Source organism: Nothoprocta perdicaria, unplaced genomic scaffold (genome assembly GCF_003342845.1).
Source record: "Nothoprocta perdicaria isolate Ctin4 unplaced genomic scaffold, notPer1 scaffold_43, whole genome shotgun sequence".
Classification (NCBI taxonomy): domain Eukaryota; kingdom Metazoa; phylum Chordata; class Aves; order Tinamiformes; family Tinamidae; genus Nothoprocta; species Nothoprocta perdicaria.
In genome coordinates, this window is record NW_020455677.1 from 4533638 (window position 1) to 4550376 (window position 16739).

Genomic DNA, 16739 nt, shown 5'->3' on the forward strand with positions numbered 1-16739 from the left:
AATGGAATCAAAAACTTGATTTTTTAAACAGGTGTTGTCATCAATTTAGTTGCTTTATCAGAAACAATCTTAAAGTTACAGCTACCTAGTATGGGTCTACTAGATTAGACTTTGACTAATTTTTTATAATCCTTAGGCAGTTTGTAAATAAATCTTTGCACTAATTCCTATTTGAAGAAATCTGATTTAACTAAAGAAACGTAGAATGTTACAATTTCCATCTGAAGGATTAAGATGTGACATCATCCTGACTAAAGGAAAGTTTAGCAGGTATTTGCTGACCTTGGCAAAACCCTTCGCTGGTGAATGTTACTATAAAAGTAGCGGGCAAGTATAAAACATTTTCATTTCACTGAAGTAACCCCAAGGACACTTTATATATTTTGAAGCACTGATTATTTTTGTCTGACAAAGAACATCAATATTCGCTTAGTATTCTTTTTAACTAGAACACTTAAAACATCTTTCCTATTTCAGTACCTGGAAACCTAATGATTATGTGATCTGAAAATACCCAGCCATAACACTGAGAAACTTAAGTTATCCTCAGTAATTAACTAGGAAAAAAAGCATTCAGGAAAGAYGGAAGAAATTTCTGGCAGCACTGTCAAGAACAAGGTAGTCACGAGTAAGATTTAGCTAACTTGGTACCTAGAGCACTGCTTTGTGTTGAAAACGGCTGCACTTGATTTTAGTTCTGAGTCTGCAATAGGAAAACCAAAGTGGTCTCATAYAACATTCCAAGAAATGCCAAGGACACTGCAGGGAAGACTGCACAAGTGAACAAGGCAGCAAGAACTCTTCTTTCCAATACAACTTCTGAAAGCCTAGAAGTCTTATTTGTTTTGTTTTCCATTCACACAACAAAACACATTTCACACAGGAAAGTCTTGCTCCTTTTGACATAGCAAGGACCTGGTAGCTTCCAGTCTCAGGCAAAGCAGGCAAGAAGAGGAAAGCTACTGCTTCAGAGGAGCAAGAAACACTGGGGCACTAATCAGTCAGACCTCTGGTGCTAAGGTTTGAGTGCTGAAGACAGCGAGTGTTGCAGAGCAAGTTGGGTAGGGCAAAAGGAATCACGATATATTTTGTAATCTTGATGGAACCGACTCTGGAGCTATCAGAAACCTAGGTCCTGGTGACTGGCAGCTCAGCACAGACAATTCTGGTGTGTTTGTGCCTTGGTAGTTTGTATCATAATAAAATTTCCTAATTAAGTTTCTTTGGAGAAGTTTGGATTAATTTTAAATAAGCCTTTTAAGTAAGAGGCCCAAAAACACTTACAGTGTATATGTCATGCAACATGTTCATGATTTTAAATTCACACATATAAATGTTGTAAATTGTTGAAAGCTGCTTAAGCAATATATAAAATCAGATTCGAACAGTATTTTAAAAGTATTCAACATATAAAATCTTGATAATACAAAAATTTTAGGCCTTTTCAATATGGCTGAAATTATTAAAATCTCTCATTTCCTCCTTGCTTTCAACATTAGTGTATTTAAGGATGTTCGTCAAGACTTAGAAGCATCTACTGAATGACAGCTCCTTAAATTGTGTAAAGTTCAACCATGATAAACAAAGACTCAAAGGGACAAAGATTAGCACATAGAACAGCCTGTACTCACCTATTAATGAATACTGCACTCAATTTAGGTCAACAGACACAACAGCATTAGTCAATAAAATAATTACTGTATTTGATACTCCAGAGCTTAGAACTTCAGACTACTAGAAGTGACTTCTGCTCTGTCACCATACAATGCTAGCAAGACTTAATAAACAAGCTTCCAAATTTTAAATTTTGAAATTAATATATTTTATCAGTTATGAGAAAGCTGTGGGGCAGGAAAAACATAGAACCTATTTACCTTAATTCTTTTAATCAGAAGCAATTGCTTCACAAAAAAAAAAAAAAAANAAAAAAAAAAAAAAAAAAAAAACAGGGCAAAACTTCAAGTCGCAGGGGCATTTCCAGTATCAGACAGATTTTACTGACAGCATAAAAATCTTTTAATAGAGGAAAAAAAAAAGTTCCCGTGATGAGCCAGATTTTAGACTGATGCTTTTATAGAAGTAATAAAACCCTGAGAATAGGATTCATAATATTGACGGAGAGGTATTGAGGCAAACTAAAAACTATTAATGGTGCAAAATACACCACTTCAAATGCTTTTACCTGTCTGAACCAGTTTTGCTGCTTTGACACACCCTCACTTTTTGTATATATTTATCCCTCTGAAGCAAAGAACAAGCATATAACACAAAGCAGCCTTTTTATATAATACCATATAATTACCTTGCGTATTTCAGATGTTTCAAAAAATCTGTGTTTATGAAAATAGTTCTCCGATCACGTTCCTGTTAACTTCAATGAGACAGCAGAATACATCTCATGGAATTAAGAACTCTGTTAATCTCTCAATTGACCAAAATTCCATGAACTGACCCATCAGAACAGTTTCAATATAAAAGTATCAAAAATATATATTTTTTAAAATTTGTATGCAAYGGCTTTCATAACAGGATTCATAATGCTGATTGCCTTGACCATTTTTCAGGTCTATAAGTTTCTTCTTTTTTTAACTAACATATACATATGGAAAAGAATGTACTATATCTAGTCCTTTTCTCCCAATGTGAAGTATAATGAAATTTACCTTGCAAAATAGAGAAGAAAATCCACGAACTGTAATGTACACACTGGGCCTTCAAATAAACAATCCATTTAAAACTGGAAATCAGCTACTGCTCACCATAGATGAAGATGGCAGGATATGCTTATTTCCAAATAAAGGTGACCTGATTCTCATTATTTAATAAAACAAATGCAAATCTCTGATTAAGTGCATGAATATTTTCAGAATTGTTTAAGAAAAAATAAGGTAGACTCTGTATAGCTATATCATCATTCCAAAGAAAGACCTGATGATATAAATTTTATACTGTACATTTCTCTATATATTGTTTTATAGAAATTCTTTATTTATTGATTCAAGTCTACATTTAAAATTCATATTTATAACAATGCATATCCCTTTCTACAGCTAAAAAAAAATCTTACACTTATTCCTCCAGTACTTTTCAGAAAACAAAAAATGATCATAACAATCTCTTTCCTGAATCCTTTTACAGTTCTTAAATTTAAGCGCCTAATACACACATGTATTTCTTGAAAAGAAACCTAGCTGTCCTGTTAGCATATGCCTCAAAATGACTGGAATGGTCGTAAAACCAATAATTTACAATATAGAAAGAAATTTAAGAGTGTAATAAATAAATAAAGCATTGCAATAGAACTAAATTGTATATAATTCAAAAGTTTTACTTTTTTGAGTCTTTAGAACTGTGTGTTTCATTTTTTATATGAAAGCCAGGGAGGCTATGTGACTTACCTGCAGGCATCACATTGAATCTCTTTAAGGATTTCTGTAGAACTTCAAATAGAACTAAGTTCTGTCAGTTGGGTCTTCATACTGAGATATATTTTAACCAATTTGAGATATGGAAAAAGAGAACTCTGATRTTCATTCTTCAATAGTAAAAGATACTAATATGCCTTATTTATGTACAAATAAATGGGTTTATGTACAAAATCTTAGAAACATCCAAGCTTAACAGCACAAGTGTTACGCACTTGCACACAAGCTACTAACCTGAGTATCATCCATGGGAAAAAAAAAAAAAGGAACAGACCTTCCTCTTATTATGCTCAACACTTTGGATCACTAAAAGTAGGTTTGAAAGCAAGAGGAGCTACATTAATACTAATAAGCTAAAAAAGAAAATATACTCTTAAAAATGGAGATCTCACTAAAGAACTTGAAAGCAGATATTCATTTTGAACCCAAATATATCATGTTCACAATTTTAAGTAATATCAATGCACAGAATTTCTCACCATTCGTAAAGGGAATTCAAACTACATGGAAGGGTTGTAAATAAAAATTTTGTTAACAATTACATCTGTATACCATCAGGACTCTGGAAACCTCTCCATATGCAGATTGCAGGAAGCGCACAATTCTATGTTTTATTTCATGCTTTTTTTAATTTTACAGATAAGGTTCTGCTCACTTGCAATTGCTATTGGTCTGTAAGTATGTGGGACAAAAATATCAGGCCTAGCACCCAGAGACACATTTACATAAATAGATTAAAAAAAGAAAAGTAGATTTCTAAAAATTAACTTTTTAGCATGCTTTCACAGTTAGTCAAATTTAAATTTTGTATGTATTATTAATCTTCAGCTAACACATTTATTAGCAAACATATGTAGTTCATATTATTGCTTCCCCTGCCAACAAAATATTTTTCAGGCACACTATTCCTTCATGTACTGTTTAGAAGGAAATAGTTCTCTGCAATAAAAATTCTTCCTGCATTCTATTTTTCATTCCTTCCAATTTATACAAAGCAAGAAAGCATAACACAAATTCTTTTATGGTTAAAAAGATCCTGACCAGGGTTCTTAATGTTCTTGGACAAGTGATGCCCACATTACCACAATGTTCCCTTGACTTAACACAGTTTGAAGATGAGGATGATGCCTTACATGCTCCAGGCTTAACAGATTTGTTAGGAAGACACATCCTGACAGATGTGCTTACCAGAATAAGGTCATTGATTAATCAGGAAAGGAGTCTAGTAGAATCATGGAATTAATGTATTTGCAGATAGTTACTTAATAGAACACTGTCAAGGTATTTTTGCCAGTTTTTAATCAATGCTGATTAAGAAAGGAATATTTAAATGCTTTGCTGTATATTTATCCAGTTTTAAGAATATTAGCAGCTGGTTTGCAATTAATGGCTGCATAAAAAGCAAGCAAAGTCCCGAACAATTTGTTTATATAAAAATAACRTGAGCATTTTTAGATAACTTTGTTCTTTATGTAATAGTTTCACAATGATCTGAACCTGCAAAGTTTTGAGTCCATAGTGATCTGTACACAGCAAACAAGTCAAAAAGTGCAGGCTAGACTCTGAAAGTTTCAGACTCGTGTTTGCAAAATTTGGTTAAGTTCAAAAAATCTTTAAGCACAATAAGGTATGTTATTAAAGAATCCAAGGTAACAACATGAAGATAAACAGATGAAGATTTGTTACAGCTCTTCTTCTGTGACATAAATAGCATATCATTATGTTTTCTATAATTGCGTCTTGCTCGTCACYGCTTTCTCAAACCCCTTTAATCTGAAAGCACAGAGGTCTTTTTTTTTTTGCCCATAAATTCAGACTTTTTTTTTCCTGTCACATCCCAATACATTTTTTCCTTCCAAAATACGACCTGTAAATCTGCCTTAATATTTAAATCAGGTGAACTCTTTTGTTGCTGATTCTACTAATTCATGCATAGGGAAGAGAAACTCCCATTGCAATAACTGCGATGACTAACACAGGGGAAGGCCAACTTCCCCTACCACAACTGTTCGTGCACGGATCAGCTGGCTAAGGACTTGTTTTTGAATGCATAAACCCTCCCATGGGCATTCTTCAATTGACTGCTGTGTTAACAGAGACTTTGTTTAGAGAAATGAGTTTACAAACAAATTCAACCAATTTTCTCACTGCTGATCAAATATAGATACTCCACTTGAGCTGTCCTCCCTACAGAGAGAACTTGTTCTAAAACTTTGCACATGATCAAATCAAAGTTTTAAATAACAGCAAGGTTTTTCTTTATGATTTTTGCACATGTTCATGATTTTTCCCCTTTTAATTTAGTTTCCTAAGAAAAGGAGATTAACGCCGTCAAAGCTGCAGAGTCCTGCCCTGCCCCTCTCCCTTCATCAACCTCTTTTTAGTCTCAAGAAGGACTAAAGTTCATAAAAGCTACATGAAGACTGGCAGCCAGGCAGAGGAGGGAGACAGCCCACTACCTCTCCAAAGAGTCTGACTTCTCAGTGGTAACTGGTTACACAGGACACATGGACCACAGGGACTCTGCAAGTTCAGGTGCACAGCTTCTCAGGAAACATGCGCCTTTGCAGTCAGAAGAATCTCTCCGGTAGTTTTGTCCCAACATTTCTTTTGTTGCAGGGGAGTTTAAAAGCATGCAGTTTTGAAGCTTCATGTTACTAACACCACACTCCTTTAGACATTCCAGACAAGAAGCATGAATTCTTGTCATTGATCTTGATTACAAGTACCCTGCCTGCTCTAAAGAAGCATTAAGTGTTATCCACTATCCATCCATTAACTTCCAAGWCTTGAAACAAAATCTCAATAATGGTTTTAGATTATAAATACAATAATCAATTTGCTTTTACAAGTTTTGGGTTGCCATTTTAAAATGAATACTTAATGCAACATAAACTGCTCTTCTGTTCACTAGCACTTATGCAGACTCAGGTAGTTGCATAGAACAAAGCCTAAACATTACTGCCATTTTAATAGCATTTTAAATATGCTGTCAAAACATGACATGCATAACACACAAAAAGGATATAGAAAGAACTGCAGTACTACCTATACAATAGGCATTCTATTTGAAAATAAAGCTGAAAAGGATGTAGAGATCCTGGTGTGAAGGATGATAGCAAAATAAAATTTTATCTTCATTTTAATTCTTCTCACCCAGAGAGGACTAGCAGGCAGCAAGTGATATTGCATGTACTCTGTTCCTTGCCCCATCATTTGTTTGCTTTTCAAACACTTATTTCATAAAAAGTCACAGCTTTCTATAATACAGAACACTCCTGTGCTGTGGGAAATTTGAAAGAAAGGTGTAGTAGAAGCACCATGGGAGATGTGTTCTGTTTCATCAATGCATTTACAAGATCCCAATCCAGAGAAATGGTACATACTCAAAAAGAATTCACTGCTGCCGAAGTCCGTGGCACCCGGAGCAATCTCATTCCTTCCAGAAACTGAAACCAAATTTTTTTATTGCTTAGCCTAAGAGCTGGAATTCTGATTTCTAGTCTTTTTACCTCCCATCAATATTATGCTGGTRTACTGGGACATTATTTGTACTCCAGCCAGTCCATCATGCAACCGAAAACTGACAACTAATTCACAGAGTACTTTTTGCTCAAATTCTGAAGCGTTGATAACCTGTGTTATCTAATTGCATACAATAAAGCAAGAGTGACCCTCTTTCCAGCTCCCTGCCACTCTCATGGACAAGCCATTGGCAATCACTTTCCCGTGTTCCAGTATGGGAAAAAAACGTTTCAGCAGGAAGACATTGAAATAAAGAAATAAAGTCAACAGGTACAATTTATCTTTCAGTCTCTCACTGAGATGGATGTTGAAAAAGGCAGTCTTTACTTTTCCAGTCTAGAAGTCTTCTAAAGAAGGAAAATACAGCCATGTGAATTATGTAAACTATCAAACACATTCTGAAGCAAAAGATACTATAGATATGCAAAGATTAGCTGAGAAATGGCATGTTATTGAACRGCATTTAATGGAGAAAACGATGTGCTTTCTGTTGGTAACATGGAGAAGACAAGCAGAAAATCCTAGACCATTATCTTTACCTTATGCTTCATGCTACCATAATCAYTGGTATTGTCAGCATCCACTACACTAAAATAAATGTGATGGATCATCAGCCAGTCACAGAATCCTTACTGCTCAGAGCAATTACTTCAATAGTAAGTGATGAATATTTTTGACTAAAACCATCAAAACTATGTAAAGAAATAAAGAAGTGAGTAGTATACTTCAATATGCCACACAGTTACTACAGTTAGTGTATATGTACTTAATGGAAAGAAGCTACCGGTGCAAATTACAGAAACCAAGAATGACTAAGAATCACATGGAATCAACCAGACACACAGACATATATCCATGTTCTCAAAAAAATACACATAACTTAACACCCAAAAGAAATCAAATGCTATAACACAAATGCACACACTTGTGTATGTGAAGTTGACTTTAAGAACTGAAAATGTGAGCTGCTGCAGGATTTAATCCCAGATCTGAAGACAGTGGGAAGGCAGCGACTAGCAGAAAAAAGGGTGTGGGCTAAGCAGCCAAATACACCTCTAAACATCTTACCGCCTTGCTATAAGTACTGTTTATATTTGCAAACGCAGATTTGCTGGGTAATGAATTTAATAGATTRTGCTATATTCATACTATATCCTGTACAGCTCCTTAAAGGCTTTTCTGTTAAAGAAGAAAATGTAACAGGGAACTAAACTTAAAAATATTCAAGATTAGACTGCTAYGTACTGTTTGTTTTACATAGTATGGGTGGACCACGGCAGATAAAACAAAAATCATCATTATGTAATAACCTGCAATTATTTTTATGGCTATTGAATTCCATTCTTCCTAGGCAATACATATAATGCAAATGTAAAGCAATAGTACAAATTACAAGCCCTAACAAGGCAATAAATGTGAACCTAGTCACGCAACATAATGTGCCTATGAATATTTCTACCAGATACAACAAAGCCTTTCAAACTTCATAAGCTGCTGTTCTTGTTTTTCCTTCAAATTTCTTAGAAAAATAATGAAAAAAAATATTTCTACTCATATCAAAATAGCAAGCTAGCAGTTCTATCACATTAGGGAAAAGTTCAAAGAAAGTGATGGATATGGAAAGATTTATTCTAAGAGTAGACATACCACTCCTTTCCTTCACTATTGCTTTATAAAAATAAAATGTTCAAATCTAACTGTCATTAGAAATACAGTTGATTGGAGACTATGATTCATATTAAGATCATAACCTATAAAAATCATCAGCTGTGCAGAATGAGTTGTTCCAGTTGACAGATCTTATTAAGAAAATCTGCCAATAAATTACAGAAAAAAGCTGATTTAAAATATTCCTGTTGGCTTTCAGCATATGGAGGTTAGATGCTCCCGACATTGACATATTTTACATCATTTTAGCAACTAGTCACTATAAACAAATCAAGCTGTTATGAAAAAGTTCATATTAACAGGATTTGATAAAACCTATGGGAACTGATCAGTTTCTAAAATTCAGATACAACATGTTCTATTTGTAAATTACATTTCTATAGGTTTTTGCTCACCTTGAATTGTGGACAATTCATATTAGAATAAATTCATTAAAGGATGACTAATGTTACTGTCATTTCTGTAAGCATTCCTGGAACTTCCTTGCCAAATGCTACTTGAAAACATAAGGGTACAATTTTTACCACTGAATTACAGCAGCAGCATTTTACACTCAACTCTCCAGTGTCAGAAATACTTCAGAAGCAGCAGAGTTTATTACAAAGTGCAAAGGACTTGATATAACTGTTATGCCAGAAAAACAAAACTGAATAATTAATAAAAATTAAGTAAAACTAAAATCTAGTATTATACTGGAGAACTACATTTACTAGGTTCAGTGAACAAACTCATGCATGGGATCCAGGGATTTTGATTTATTATTATAGATTAGCAAGTCTGTCCCCCCCCCMAAAAAAAACAACCCTATAATATGGTCCCTAAAACTAAGGGAGCTCATGGTTTGTCACTTATCACAGATAATCACCTAAAAAAAAAAGTCACTTTGTTGTTGTTAATTCAACATCTTTTTAAAATGTCTTACACATTTCATGCCATGCACAGTTCCTATTTCACTGCAATCATTACACAATTCCTTCTATTTTGGTGCTTTTGGCACCAGGATGGTACCCTGACATTAGCCAGAGTCTTGGTGAAACTGAGTAATTTTTCCTTAGCAACATCCTTGGTATCTTTTGATGAAAAATGCAGAGAGCAGAAGTTAAATGTAGATTTTGGGTTCGGACTCCACTGTACTATTTGTAGTGACAGGTATCAATGACATCTCTTCTTGATAAACGTCTGCTGCACACACAGGCTACCTTTATTTTCATGGTTTCTAGACTGTACAGCCTTAGCTACTATAAACTGTTTTGGATGTTACCAGCACGAACCTGCACAGACACATTTCTAATCTAAAATCTCTACTGCTCATTATAATTGTATGTTGTATAGCTTGCCTTTAAACTATTAACAGAACAAATCTAGGCAATGTTTGACATTTCAATGCTCTGCTTAAGTAATTTAACGCTAGTGCAGTAAATAATCTACAGCAGAGCATACTGTCATCTCCGACTAAAATTGTAAACAATTTGGTCAGAATGCTTACACAGGTCCCAAGAAAAGCAAATCATTTTAGAATGCTGTTCAGGAAGTTACCTTGGTGCCTCTGACACAATCTCGAGTAGTAAAAGATTTAAAATATACACATGTTTAAAGGATACTTGTGGAAAGCACAGTCAAAGTGTTCTGCATGATGCGACCTAAACATTACTTGTGCAAATCATATGAACTGCTTCCCTATCTGCAGAAGAAGTAAAAGGACAGTTGACTTCATAGTCATGACAAGCATTAGCTGTACAGGTTTATCACTCTAAACAACAGAAAAATTAAGGGATATATATAAATTTACGGGAACACAGGCAAATAATTTATCCTGCATAATGTTCTATGCTATTTTGAGAAGTAGCTGCTCACCGCAATGTAAAATAGCCTGCTATAAAAAAATGAAAAATAATTTTAAAAGGGCAGATTCTGGATTCTAATTCCTTCCTGCCAGTGACTTTGTGACCTTAAAGCACTATGGACCTGGTTTCAGTAAGTCAGCTAGCTGGTAAAGTAAAAGTTTCATTCAAGGATGTTCCTGTTTTAGTATTTTTATCAATTTAAAACAAGCTTTAAATACTGCCAAGCAGATCAAACTGTCAAATCGCAATAGCAAAGAAATAAACCCCGGAGGAGAAAACAAAACACAACTCTTTGACTCTGTATATTATACTTAACTTTTGTTTGTTGTCTGCTGTACTTGATTACTCAAACACACAAAAGTGTTACAATCTTTCAGAGTACCTGGAATTTGGTCTACTTTATAAACAAAAGTTGCACTGAAGTCTTTAACAAAGAGTTCTGAATGATGAAATCACACTAAGTTAACAAACAAATATGTTCTTATCTTTCAATTTGAACTTGAGGATAAGCCCTTCCTATTGACAGCCCTATACACAACTGTTTGGCCTCTGGCAGTGTGTCTAGACAATACCTCTTATTTGTTTCGGTTCCCAAAGATATGCTTTTAAATATAGCAGTCATCACAAAAGAAAGCTCTCCAGAAAAGCCTAATATACAAATAAAGGAAAAAAAAATCTACAAAACACATATTGTATGCTTTTTAATATTTCCTTTAAATTTGCATAATAATAAATTATTGGAAAATTGCTTTACTAGAGCTGGTGACATCACATTTACATGGGTTCATATGCTACCTACTTAGCAAGACAATACTACCAGTGTAGGAAATTAATAGATTAAATTTTGCACTTAAGACAGAGATGGTAAGCAGGCCACATCCTAACTCTCTTTTGGAGTCAAAACTCAAAATACACGAAAATAAAATTCCCAAATACCTCATATTCAACAGCATGACTGGCAACACCCTTTGAGGTACATTTACACAACAGTCTCACAGGGTAATACAGTTTGCAGACTACTGAGCTGGAGACACTTATGGAATTACCAGCATGGTAACACAAGTCCCTGCAGCTGACCAAAACTATAGAGATCAAACAAATTTGAATAAAGTACTTTACATGGCTAGCCCATCACCTTTACTATGACTGCGGCATGCATGTTACCTGTAGACAGAGATAAATATAAACTAAAGATTGAATTTCAAAATTTGTACGTACAGTGAACACTTCCATTTATAAAATACTGTGGCCAAATTGAAAATGTTGTAGTGAAAAGAATTTAAGTCCAAATGACTGTGGATAAGGAAAGCATAAAAGCAAGCAGATAACAATTTTGCTAAACTAAAGCCATGTTCATGTCAGTTAAGTAAACAAAAAAACCCAAAAATTTTGATGAAAGACTCAACAGTAGTGAACCTTGCAGTACAGATTGAACAATCCTGCAGTTGTTAAAACATCTTTTCATTGATGTCAAATATATTTGCATGAGAAAAAGCAAAAGTGGATATGAAGATCTACATTCAATTCAAATCCTCAGAAATAAAGTATAAATTTGTGAAGGAAAAAAAAATATGAAAGGGTGTTTTTTCCTAAATGTCATTTTTGGTGTAAACCAACAGTTCTCTTTGAACAGTTTGTTTGCTTGGGAAAAAAAAAAAAAAAAAAAAAAACACCCAAACACTTCTGCATTCAAATATGAACAAATATGCCAAGGAAAAAGACAAGAGATTTACAGACTGCAGTTACTCCCATGATAAGCTTCAAATGTTTTCATATAAATAATAATATCTGACATCTATTTGATAGAACTTACAAAATAGAAAGGGAAGCAATAGTGTATTTATTCTGTGATGTCCTTTTAACCATTCTTGATTTTCTTTGCATATTCAACAACTTTCCTTATAATGAACACTCATTTGAATTGAGTTTTAAAATACATCAAAGGACTTGAAAATAACCTAGTACGAGCCTTTCTGGTACCTAACAACCCAATTTAAGTTACATTTCTGAATTTTTATTCTCCACAAAGAGAGGAAAATATTCTCACTAAAGTTGAGAGGATAAGTTCTAATAAAACAGCAGTACATTCTCAAGAATTCCAAGGATTTTGTAATACTCCAGAAAATATTCACAGGATACTTCCTTAAACCCGAATATTATCTTATTATATGAAGCTTAACAGTCACACTTGTAGTGTAATTACCTATTGAAATCAAAGAAAACTCAGAAGAGCGATACAAATCACTGGGGGACTAAGAATGATTAATGAGAAAAGAATAATGGTCTTTAAATATTTCAACAGATTTTAATACTAATCGTACTAATTAAACCTAAGAAAAGAAATAAAATTCCATGGCTTGGAAGGTATAACACATGCTTGTACTTGGCAAATCATTTAAGAGAAGCTACTGTGCACGACAAAGCTGCCTCCAGATTAGAACATTCAAACACGGCATTCAGCTCTCCAGTTCAAACATTAARCTGTTTCTGCACTAGCAGCCTTCAATTACTGACTGTTCTTCTACCTTTCAGAATAACATATTCACATATTTCCTCCTACATCAATGGATTCCCTATCATGTGTCATAATTTAGTAGAAAGAATTGTAGACGGTGCAACYGGCAGACATGATAGAAAATAAATAGTCATTTTGTTACAAAATTCCAAGATTTCCATCAAAAGCCTCAGCCAAAAAAAAGGAGGGAGGAGGGGGAGAAGAAAAATATATAAAAATATATTCCTGGCTTAAGGGACAAAATTCTTATAGATTAATGACTKTGGAGCTCCAGCTCTACTTGAATTTACAGTGTTGCACTATGAGATGGTTTTCACACAGTTATAGCGTCAGAAGACAAGGAGTCAAAGGCAACAGGCTAGAATACTGATGCTGGCCATAGTGCTACCTGCACTCTCCATCACAGCCCAAACTCTTCTCATTCTCCTGCTGTCAACAAATACTGCCGGAAAAAAAAAAAAGCAAAGTTCTCCTCCTGTGTGTATTCATTCATTCAGATCAAACCCAGCCTCCTATCACAGACAGTTAACCTGCTAGTTCAGGTAGCAAAGTCTGCATCATCAGAAAGTATCTGCTGTTTTAAAAATGCAGGTAATCACATACAGAAAATATGCTAAGGATTRTTAAAGATGCTACAACATTAGAACTTTAGAAAGGTCAAAATAAAGGTAGACTGTGAAACGTGGATTCTGCTGTATTTTGTGCACGCTTYTTCCCACAGTCTACGCACGTGCAAGTACACCCATGTTTTCCTTGAGACTGCTGATTCATTCATGGCTCAGGGTGAACAACACTCTGGGAATCTGTCGAGTAGTACTAATGATTTATCCACAGTATAACAAATTTCCTTAGAGAGCATGGAAGTTCATTAGTGAATATGGGATAGGGAAGTACAATTAAAAAAAAAAAGTGTATGTTGTCATGCAGGAGGCAGTAAAATGTTACTCTTCAGAAATAAAGTAGAATCTGTTTATCACAGGATTCTTGTGTGATGACAACTACCTACATAAAACTTACACCACCTTCCAGTCTGAAAGTCATGTAATTTCCTCAGAGGCAGAAGAAAAGTGCAAGACACAGTCCTGTAATTGAAGCTATTGAGCACATGGTGTATGCACAACATGTCCAAGAAATTCTTGAGCAATTTGAAGTTGTTCCTGGAAAAAATGGCAACCTGGAGATCTGGCAGGAGTTGACAGCACTGTTCATGTTAGCTCTATTCGGCCTCTTTCCATCCCTACCCCACAAGACTTCTGAGAAGGAAGCCAGGAGTACTGCAATCCAGGTAAACTGCTGCTGCTTGTTGATTCTGACACCATCATTGCTAAAGAGCCCTTAGTTGCCCCTCTTACATGTGGCTGGAAACGGGACCATCAAACAAGGCCAGAACGCCCTGATGAAACACAAAACCTGGAACAAAGCAGCTATTATGAAAACAACATCAGACTGAAAATATTTAGAGGCTTTGGAGAAAGTTCTAAGGGRCAGGTCAATATTCAAATAGCTAGCAGGCTAAAGAAGGTGAGGAGACCGTAGGATACACAGCTCAGACTACAACCAAATAGTTCAGTTAGATAGCAATTGTGTATGCCTTTATTTTCATGGCCCTTAGCTCAATACATCTTATTTGAAGAAACTGTGCAGATTAATACTTGAAGTTGTAATATAACAACAGCTAAGAGTTAAAACACAAAGATAGAAAAAAAAGGTTATGGAATCTACATTGACATTTTCATTTCACTAAATTAGCTGCTAAGCACTAAATACCTATTTGTCTCCTTTTCAAATATTTAAGAAAAAACATCTGAGTAAGGAGCCAAGCGCGTTGTTTAGCAGTGGAAAGATGGATGGATATCRGCAACACTGGTTGACTCCAACCTTGACAGAAACAAGAATTCTAGCACTTTGTGCCATTAATGACTGTGAATGCAGATTTATCACAGGTTTCTCTGAATACAATAATATTGACCTTATGATGAGCTTCCATAACAACTGCTTGAAATTGTGACTGTCCATCTGCTGTGAAAAACATTATGTTACTGTCGCTATCCAGAAGATAAGTAGTCAGTCAAATTATTCCACTTTGGTAGTTTTTGTCACAGGTGTTTTTTTTAAGTAAGGAAGGGATTACACTTTTACAGCTTATACTAACACATGCACATAGTTTGTTTTTATAGTCTACAGTCCCACATTCTTTTAAAAACTATATTAAATATCTTGTCAAATTAGTGTTAATTGTAAACAATGAAGCAAAGTAATCATTGAAGCCCTTCAGTCCRTGTCATCACTAACTGCTTTCACTCCTTGTTAAGAAAGACTACTACATTTAGTTCTCCTATGAAGACTATTGCTACAATTTGACTGTTCATAGAAAGGAGGGAAGGAAGGTGAAGAGAACACTTACATAGCACAGAATTTCACAAATTCACATTAGAAGAGCTTATGTGAAAATATTCAAGCTTATTCCCTGTGAGAATGCCTTGGGTATGATCGAAGGTTGCTGCCTATCACMTATCTAAAAGCCCAGAATATCTGCATTGCATTAAATCTTCAACAATACAAACCTGCAAGGTCCTTCCGAATGATAGGTGTGTATTTAGCATCTATTAAAATRTCATGCAAGGCAACACATCATGTCACCTTTCCAAAACCTAATTCTATCACATTTAGATACTGTGGACTTTAAGTCTGTTAAAGAGGGTAAGATGGAAAGTCAAAATAGTTAAGAACATTTCAATAATTCATATTGCTCACAAATACTGTCAGTTTAGGCATTCATTTTACCTTGAGAAGGTATGTGGGAATATTGCTGAAATCTACAGGCAACTTCAAGAGGAAGCGAGCTGAGAATTCACCAGTCTGCAAAGAAAAGGTGAAACTAATGAGACCCAGTGTCTACAACGGAATCACAGATTGAATGTACCGGGCATAAAAAAAAAAATATGCAAGAGTTCATATCAAATGAAATGAAGGAGAATTAAAGCAACATTCATCAACAGTATTACTGAGTTTTTTTTTTTTTAACTACAATCTCACAGACATTATACGAGAACAGACAAAAAAATTATGCATGCATCAGTGCCACTAAGTGAACAGAAAAAAGTAGTCAAAGGGCAACAATGTGCAAGACAAAAATGGAACACTCTTTGTTAGGTCCTATAGATAGACACATCTTGTCTGTAGTCATTTCCGTTCAAAGCTCYGGCGGGATCTGCGGTTTAAAAGCCAAAATAAATAATAAAAAAAAGAACATATAAAATAGGGGAATCTTAACAAACAAACATATGTAGAGATAATATGTAAGAGGAGAAATTTCAGTTGAGTAAGGTAGGAATGAATAGGAAATATCTTTTGAAGTACAGAAAAAAAGACAGAACTAGATTTTTTATGCCGTATCTTCTCATAATTATGTGTCTCTTTACACYTAGTCAACTAAAAACTTGCCAAGTATCCCCTGTTCATAGCTGTTTATGCATGAAGTGTTTGCAAAGGAAATGAAAAGGATTTCCTTTCTGTTTCATGCACTTCCTCAAAACCAGACTTTGTCCACCTATTATGAAGCAATTGAGTTTGTTCTTTTTGAACAAATGTCTGCCTGATTTCCATCACTTTTTTTTACTTAGAACCTCCCTATTTTGTAATTCAATAAAGTAGCCATACACCAGCTAGACTTATCTTTTTCAATGACCAATATAAAAAGCATTAACATTAAAGTAGAAAAAAATAGGACCTTCTGAGATGAGCTAAAACACCCCTTTCAGT

The 16739-nt window shown here is 34.7% G+C and overlaps 1 protein-coding gene across 1 annotated transcript in view; it reads right to left on the reverse strand.

Moving 5' to 3' along the window:
* The window catches only part of BABAM2 (BRISC and BRCA1 A complex member 2), a 155343-nt gene that overhangs the window by 95577 nt on the left and 43027 nt on the right, over positions 1 to 16739 (reverse strand). The window contains exon 6 of the mRNA XM_026046226.1: positions 15762 to 15836. Coding sequence (XP_025902011.1) covers positions 15762 to 15836 — 75 coding nt within the window. The remainder of the gene's footprint in view (positions 1 to 15761; positions 15837 to 16739) is intronic.